Source organism: Mesocricetus auratus, unplaced genomic scaffold, assembly GCF_017639785.1.
Source record: "Mesocricetus auratus isolate SY011 unplaced genomic scaffold, BCM_Maur_2.0 Super-Scaffold_100014, whole genome shotgun sequence".
Taxonomy (NCBI): Eukaryota; Metazoa; Chordata; class Mammalia; order Rodentia; family Cricetidae; genus Mesocricetus; species Mesocricetus auratus.
The window spans coordinates 17,053,875-17,062,718 of record NW_024429197.1 but is presented as its reverse complement, the minus strand read 5'-3'; the positions used below and the strand labels follow the sequence as shown (position 1 = coordinate 17,062,718).

The 8,844-nt window shown below is 45.4% G+C and overlaps 1 protein-coding gene across 2 annotated transcripts in view; it reads left to right on the top strand.

Moving 5' to 3' along the window:
* Positions 1-211: 211 nt before the first annotated feature.
* Oscp1 (organic solute carrier partner 1) overlaps positions 212-8,844 on the top strand; it is a 32,730-nt gene continuing 24,097 nt past the window's right edge. Inside the window, exons 1-2 of one of the 2 annotated variants that reach the window (XM_040756661.1) lie at positions 212-415; positions 5,993-6,022. In XM_040756661.1, coding sequence (XP_040612595.1) covers positions 304-415; positions 5,993-6,022 — 142 coding nt within the window. In that variant the 5' untranslated portion in view covers positions 212-303. The remainder of the gene's footprint in view (positions 416-5,992; positions 6,023-8,844) is intronic. The other variant, XM_040756662.1, reaches the window with a different exon arrangement.

Sequence of the window (8,844 nt, the reverse complement as noted above, 5' to 3'; positions counted from 1 at the left end):
ACAGCGGCCCGACACTCTAGGCCGGCCGGGCTTGAAGGCTCCGATGGAAAACTCAAAACCAGCGCTCCCCGGAGGCCAGCGTCGAGCGCCTCGTTCAGACCAATCCCTCGAAGCGGTCTTTGTCACCTAGTCCAATGGGCCCCGCTCTTAGGCTACCTCCCATCAAATCGCCCTCTGATTGGTTCGTCGTTCCTGTCTGCGGCGTTGCCCCAGCAACCGGGCTATAGGACGCGGAGGGGCCTCCAGCCTGCTAAATCAAACACTGGGGCTCTTCCTTCACCTACCCTGCGGGTTTCCTGCGCCATGTCGGTACGGACTTTGCCGCTGCTCTTTTTGAACTTGGGCGGGGAGATGCTTTACGTCCTAGACCAGCGACTGAGGGCCCAGAACATCCCCGGAGACAAGGCCCGCAAAGGTAAGAGACCCCCGTATCCTGCTTCGGCATCACCACTAACTCCCATCCAGACCTTCAGCCTAGCCCACCCAACCCCACCCCCCCACGCTCCCCTCCCGCCCGCCTCCGCCCTCCTACCTAAAGCCAGACAACCACCTGCCCCCCACCCTCCCATTCCAACTGCCAGGCCAAGGCCTCTGCGCACTTCACTCTGACAGCCGGGTACCTTTTTCACAAGATGCGCCCGTGCAGTTGGAAGCCCTCAGGAGTCAAATTAATTCTCCAAAAGGGCGTTTCCCCACAGAAAAACTGAACACCTGCAATGGACATACTCAAAGTTCTTGAACCCTCGATTTCCCGGTCTCTTGAAATTTGCCCCCTTCCAAAAGTAGTTCCCAGGGGCCCACCTGGCAGTATGCTTTTGGCTAATACCACCATCCTCTTCAACCCCCACGGAACAGATGCTGATGCCCCCGTGTTTCTGACCTCCCACATATGCTGAAGATTATTCTTGCTCATTTCAGAAGCCATTTCTAGAAATGTAGGGTCCTAAAATAATATAGATAAGAACGAAAGTGTTTCTTTAAGTTTGCAAGTGTTGGAAGGGAATATAATTGTGAAAATGCTGGAAAGCTGATAAACGCAAAATTATGCCATATGTAATTTACAGAGAAACAACCACCGAGAACATTCTGTCATACATTTTCTTCTCAGCAAACAACATTGTTCACCAAATTTCCTTGGGATTAAGCATGAACTATCATATTTCAAGGGAGAAATGTAGACGTTTATCTACAGACAATTTACAGAACACTGATGAAAGCACTATTCTCTCTCAACAGTTGATGTATACTCATTCAGCTGATGTTAAATATACACACTCAAAATTTCTGTTGTGTCTGGTTGTGTGTCAATAGACAGATAAGAGAACTCCCTAGATCATCCCTTTCCATTCATCTGGAGCGTTGCTGTCAGAGGGCTTTTTAAAATCTCTGCTTAGTCAGCTTTCTACTCCTGTCTAAATAGAGGCAAGTCCTGTGCAAGACACAGTGGTGTCTTTCAAGTCTGATCCCATCATCGTCGATTCGCACCTGGAGTCCTAATCACTCCAAAGTGTATGTAGACCTTTGAACTGTCCTTCATGACTCCATGCCTGTGGTCCCTGCCCCTCCATCCTTCCCCTGGTCTTCTGTACCATTGACTGAAGAATCACTGTCCTTCAGGAGGCCTCCTTCTGTAGGAAAAGGACTTCCTAGGTCTCACAGCACCCTGTCCATGCTTCTCTCTACCTTACCACATGGCTATTTTATTTTATACTCATCTGTTTACATGTGTCTCCCTCCTTGTTTATCTTATGTCTGTATTTCAGCAGCTAGTATCCAACACCCAGATCAGAGTAAATCAGTGCTCAGTAAAGGTTTGCTGAACAACTTGGCAGTTTGATATGGCATTGTCTTCCTTCCTCGGGAGGCTTCTGTGTTTCTTTTCTTTTAGAGACAGGGTTTCTTTGTAGCTTTGGAGCCTGTCAAACTCACAGAGATCTGCCTGTCTCTGCCTCCCCAGCACCGCCGCCAGGCATCTTTCCTGTTTCTTGCTGCCTGTGTGATGTGATTTCACTCAGGCTAATGACCCTAGTGGAGTAACAAGTTAGCTTTCTCCAGGCAGTCTGCCTCTTGGAAGATGATGTAAATTAGCAATTAAGAGTGTGCCCATGCCAGGCATTGGTGGCGCACGCCTTTAATCCCAGCACTTGGGAGGCAGAGGCAGGAGGATCTCTGTGAATTTGAGGCCAGCCTGGTCTACAGAGTGAGTTCCAGGACAGCCTCCAAAACAATACAGAGAAACCTTGTCTTGAAAAAAGCAAAAATAAAAAAAAAGTGTGCCCATGTCTCTGGCCATTGGTGGTACAAGCCTTTAGTCCCAGCACTCAGGAGGCAGTGGCAGTGGATCTCTGTGAGTTCAAGGCCAGCCTGGTCTACAGAGTGAGTTCCAGGCCAGACTCCAAATAAATACAGAGAAACCCTGTCTCAAAAAAAAAAAAAAACAAACAAACAAAAAAGGGCTGAAGAGATGGCTCAGAGGTTAAGAGCATTGGCTGCTCTTCCAGAGGTCCTGAGTTCAATTCCTAGCAACCACAGGGTGGCTCACAACCATCTACAATTCAATCTGGTGCTCTCTTCTGGCATGGAGGCAGAGCACTGTATATGTAATAAATAAATAAATAAATAACTCTTAAAAACAAACAAACGAACAAAAAAAGAGTCTAGGGAGAAGTGAATTGAGCCTTTCCATACAGTTTCTGGAACTGGGGCTATTGATGAATCCAGTCTATAAATGATTCTAAAACTCAAGACACATCTCTATAATGACAACAATAAAATACTTGTTTTCATTATTGAGACAAGGTTCATGGCTGTAGCTGTCACTGAGTAGCATGATTGACCTGGCGTTCTCAACAGTCCTCTTGCCTCGGCCTCCTGCATGCTGGGATTGAAGGCACAAGCCACCACTCATGACAACTGAAACTGTTTTTCAGTGTAGTGATACTGCACTGAAACACCTGGATGTCCACAGCTCTTCTAGCATATAGATAACACTACCCAAATTTACAAGAAAAACCAAAGCTGCTTTGCCTAGGATTGCATAGCTGGTAGGAGGAGGAGTAAGAGAACTGACAACTCCAGGCCAAAGACTCCAGAGTTCCTACTCCTAACCGACTTGTCCTTGACTGCTGCACTATGCTGCCTTACCTGAAGGGATTGTGAGGGGATTTTGTGATGTTCGTTAGATCAGGAAGAGAGGGAAGGCTTTGAAACACACACACACACACACACACACGCACACACACGCACACACACACGCACGCACGTCACGCACGCATGAATGCGCGCTGACGTGCGTGTGTATATGCATAGCATATGCCCATCAAGCTTCTAAAAGAAATGATGAAGTAGAGGCCTTGTAGAAGAGAAAGACAGCAAAACACCATAAAAAGTAAAAGAAGTAGGTGTCTAATCAACTCTTAAAGTTGATGTGGCTGAGGAGTTAGAGCCAGGACCGTTATGACAGATGCCTATACGCAAGCCTACAAAAAAACACAGACGTGGTAAATTAATCATCATGGATGTTTTGAAGGAAATCATATTTCTTGGAGCTGTTTTCATTATCTTACATAACTAATTGGTCTCCTGGAGGCTGCCCCTGTTCCCACGAGGCCAATGGAGACATTGCAGTTTCTTCCACATTGCAGCCAGTTTATTGTTGAACAGAAAGGAAGTGTGCTCTTAATGGGGCTGCTTGTCAGAGCTGCATACTAAATGTTGTCTCACATTTTCAGCAATAGAGTGGGCAGTAAAAGCTACCTTGTGCCTCACTTCTGTCCTCATAAAAGACCTACAGCTAAAACCCCGGTACATCTTGTTTACCTTGCTTATTACAGGGGAGGACACTGAGACACATGACAGCATGACTGCGAAGTGGCTTTTTGTTCTGTTTGTTTTATTTTGTTTTCCTAAGACATGTAGTACTGAAAGACTAAATAGAAATGGAGTTCTGTTCTGTTTTTTCTGGGTAAAATTTAACCACCAGCCCTGGAACTCATGGGCCTAGATCCCATGCAAAATATAACTGAAATTGAATTGTCACAAAATGAGTCATCTGGAGAGCAGAAGACAGGGCTTGGGGTACCTACCCTGCCTCTTTAAAGAGGAAAATGGGGAGGACCTGGCAACTCTCTATCGCCCTCTGCTGGAGCTGGGTGCCATTGCCGATTGGAGTGACACTAGGCTTCCTTGTGTTTTTTTCCAGTTCTGTTTATCCACAGCAGGCAGAGTGTCACTGTGCCCACACACACTTTCAAGAGGATGAATACTTCCCATCTCTAGATAACTGCAAGCCTGTGATGCTAATTCCACAGGGAAATAGCAGCTGTGAATACAATGCCCAGGAAACAAACAGATGCTTCAGGAAGGCCAGCCCAGGGCCTGCTTCCCATTACACTCTCTCAAAAGCCCATGACTTGACCACCCTTGCCCAGCACTGGCGACTACACCGAGAGCCTCATGCACAGTAGGTAAGCCCTTGGCCACTGAGCTGAATCTCCAGGTCACCTGGCTTAGAGGCATCATCTCACTAAGATGCCTTGGATTCATTCTGTAGGCCCCGCAGATCTTAAACTTTTGATCCTGCCTCAGCCTCCTGAGTAGCTAGAACTACAGTCCTGTGCCACCAGGCCCAGCTAAGCCCCTGACTCTTGAGAGAGGAAGATGGTGACTTCAAGGGGAATCTGATCCCGCAGTGGTACCCTGTAGTCTGCAAAGAGCTGTTTATATTTTATGTTGAGGTCGTGCCAGCATGTGGTGAAGGCATGCATAACTTCAGACATCATTTCCAAGCAATGTAGCGGCAAGTGTTTCCCAAAATGCCTTTAGTTGTGAAGCTTTCCACATGTGGATATGTGTAGAACTCTGTCTCTATCGGAAGGGGTGGAAAAATGGAAGTGGAAGGGGGCTGTAGACGAAATGTTCCCACCAATGAAATGAGAAAAGTCCATTTTCAGGACTTAGGATAGAGACCAGGGCTGCAACACTTGCCTGCTAAAATGCACAAGACCCCAGGTTCAATCCCAGCCCTAGGGAGAGGAAAATCACACTGCTCAAAAAGAATCCCCTTTTTTCTGTCTGTTCTTGGAATTGCTCTTCTTTGGGGAGCTAGTGTTAAAAGTCTGCTTTGAATTATGTATGACTTTTGAGGGGGCAGGGGAACAGTGTCTTACTCTGTAGACCAGCTCTGCCTGAACTCACAGAAATCCGCCTACCTCTGCCTCCTAAGTGCTGGGATTAACGATGTGAGCTCTTAATTTTTTTTTAAAAAGTGTCCAATTGAAAGTGGAGCATGAGCTGGGTGGTGGTGGTGGTGGTGGTGGTGGTGGTGGTGGTGCACAACTTTAATTCCAGCAATCGGGAGGCAGGGGCAGGTGGATCTCTGTGAATTGGAGACTAGCCTGGTCTACAAGAGCAAGTCCCAAGACAGGCTCCAAAGCTACAGAGAAACCCTGTCTCAAAAAAAAAAAAGTGGAGCATGTACATAAGACATTAAATTCAATGGACTGGAGAGATGGCTCAGTGGTTAAGAGCACTGGCTGCTCTTTTGGAGGACCCAGGTTCAATTCCCAGCACCCACATTGTAGTTCACAATTGTCTGTAGCTCCACTTCTCAAGGATGACCCCCTTTTCTTGTCTCCAAGGGCACCTAGGCGCGCGCACACACACACACACACACACACACACACACACACACACACACACACACACACAGAGCCAGGCTGTGGTAGTACACACCTTTAATCCCAGCAGTAGGTAGGCAGAGGCAGGTGAATCTCTGAGTTCAAGGTCAGCCTGGTCTGCAGAGCTAATTCCAGGACAGCCAGAACTACACAGAGAAACCCTGTCTGGAAAAACACAAACAAAGAAGACATGGAATTTAAATATAAAAACAATTCAACTGGCCAGGTAACTGGATATGGTATTTGTAAAGCCTCCATGAAACTAATGTTCTTGCTTCCTGAACTGGTGTTTTCTTTTTGTATGCTTCATATAGATGAATGGACAGAGGTGGACAGAAAACGAGGTATGCTATTTCTGGCTGCATGCATTCAGTGTGCGTTCAGTTTCACTCAGTCGGTTGGTAGTAGGCTTTTAAAAGCAGGACCACCTTAAGTGTTTCTAGGTAAGAGCTAGGCGTGAGTTTCTTCAGCTAGGACTTTGGAATGTTCTACGCCAAAGGAATAAGCACATTGTGTAAGATGAAAGCTCAGTCAACTCCAGCGAAGGGGCCACACTGCATCTGAGGGACTCCCCACCACCACCCCTTCTCCTTATTGTTGTCCCAAGCTTCCAGGGACAGCTGGGGCAGAGGCTCCACTCCTGGGTAGGTTGTCCTCTGGGTAGGTTGTGCTGCCGTGGAACCAGAGCGTTTGCTTCAGTATGAGTGGCCCTGAGATGCTCTCCTTAGCACACACAGGCACCTGGTGAGCGGCTGAGGAAGATGGAAGCATGTAGCTGCATGGCTGCCAAGAGTGTGGGCAGAAGGCATGGGTTCCTGCATGCACTGTTGCCTTATGTTCAATCTTGTTCCCCCACGCACGACAGCTGCAAACCTGGAAAGGCTGAGGCTTGCTCAGAGCGAGACCTCAGCTTTTCCCAGCCTTTATATGTCACAGGTGCCGGCCTTCGCTTGACACACGGGAATGGCTTAGGCCTATCATCAGCCATCCTCAGTATTTTAATTCTCTGATCACACCAGCCAGTTACATGTATTTGTAATGCTTAAAAGCATACTGAGGGCAAATATGGTCAAAGTACATTACGTACTTGTGTGAAATGTCATAACAAACCCCATTATTATGCATAATTAATATATTAATAAAAACTTGAATTTTTGTGCACAAGATATATGTATATTTAAAATATGAAAGACCCACTGAAGACATTTTGATATCTCTGATTTTGAATTTAAAGGTGTAGGTTTGTTTTCTTTTATCATTGAAAGAAATTTTTAGCATAATTACATAGATTTTTACATTTTTTTGGGAAATAATGTTTTTGACTTTGTAACTATTTTCCTAATTGTGATAGAAATTTACTTAGGATGTGATGTAGTAGAAAACAAAACAGCTATAAAAGAAAATAGATCTCAGACAGACAATGCCAGAACAGGGAATGAAGAAGAATCTGGAGCAGGATAAGCAAAGACAGATAGGGTAAAATATCTAGTTAGCAAATTTTGATAACTAGATCTAAATATGATGTTTTTATTGGATTACAACACTCTGAATCCATATATATATATATGGATTCAATACATATATACATGCATACATACATACATATCTCAGGATATAGTGGCACACACTTGTAATCCTACCACTTAGAAGGCAGAGGCAGGCCGATCTCTGGGCTTGAGACCAGCCTGGTCTGCATAATTCCAGACCTATCAGGATGCCATTTTTGAAGGGAATTTTTAAAAAGTCATTGATAGTGCCGGGCGTTGGTGGCGCACGCCTTTAATCCCAGCACTCGGGAGGCAGAGGCAGGCGGATCTCTGTGAGTTCGAGGCCAGCCTGGTCTACAAAGTGAGTTCCAGGACAGCCTCCAAAGCTACAGAGAAACCCTGTCTCAAAAAAAAAAAAAGTCATTGATGGTTTAGTGGGTAAAGGCACTTGCTCCTAAACCTGGGCCTGAGTTTGGTCTTTGAGACCCACATAATAGGAGGAGAGAATTGACCCTCTCTGATTTTTGTACACACACACACTCACACACACACACACATTCACACACACACACACACAACTGTATAATTAGGCTGGATGTGGTGGTGCACTTTTGTATTTTAGGGCTTTTAATATATTTATTATTGTGTATGAATGTTTTTCCTGCATGAATGTATGTGTATCATATTCTTTCCTGGTGCCCACAGAGATCAGAAGAGGGAATTTGATCCTCCAGAACTGGAGTTATGGATGGCTGTGAGCCACCATGAGGTGCTGGGAACTGAACCTTCATCCTCTGTAAAATGAATGCTTACATTGCTCTTGGCCTTTGAACCATCTCTCCAGCCCCTGGTGCTTACTTTGAATCCTAGTACTGGAGAGGCAGAGGCAGGCAGATGTCTGAGGGCTCAAGACCAATCTTGTCTACATAGTGAGTTCCAGATTAGGCAGGGCTACATACTCAGTCTCAGGTAAATAATGTTTTATAAAAATAATAATATAATGAGACAGACCCTTTTCTAATTTCAACTCCATCATCAGTGGTGTCAGCTTGGATTTTAAAGGCTCTCAGATTAAATTTTCCTCTTCAATGGAATGTGGGAATGGGGATAATTGAGAGTTGCCTTGAACTTTAAATGAGGCATTGCATATAAAGTTCTAAGCCCAAAAGATTGAACCATTGTAGTCTCGGACAGCATTCCCTGGCTTCTCTCTTGTATCTTGGCTCCACAGTGCATATTTCCATAAACAAGTGATTTTTGGAGCAGGGGTAATTGGTAGAAACTGAATTGCTTTCATCAAGATAATTATTTCATCAGACTAGGTTCAGAGAAGCCCAACTGAAGTGCTGGGTTGCTTTTATTATATTTCACAACCATCTTTTGACACTTCCCTTCAGCAATTTTTGGCCCGTCCTTTGATGCCTGGCAGAATTTCAGGTGTGAAGTGTGGATCCTGAGGGCTTTTCATGTATGTAATTAGATCGCTGAAGCTTATTTTAACATAAGTGTTCAAAAATAATCAGCAGACACTGACTTCATCATCTGTCTAAGTCCAAACTAGGAGCCTCATGTCAAGAGCCCAGTTACCAGCCATCCTGTTATCCTGGTGGAAAAAACCCTCCCCTCCCAGCCTCATGTCAAGAGCCCAGTTACCAGCCATCCTGTTATCCTGGTGGAAA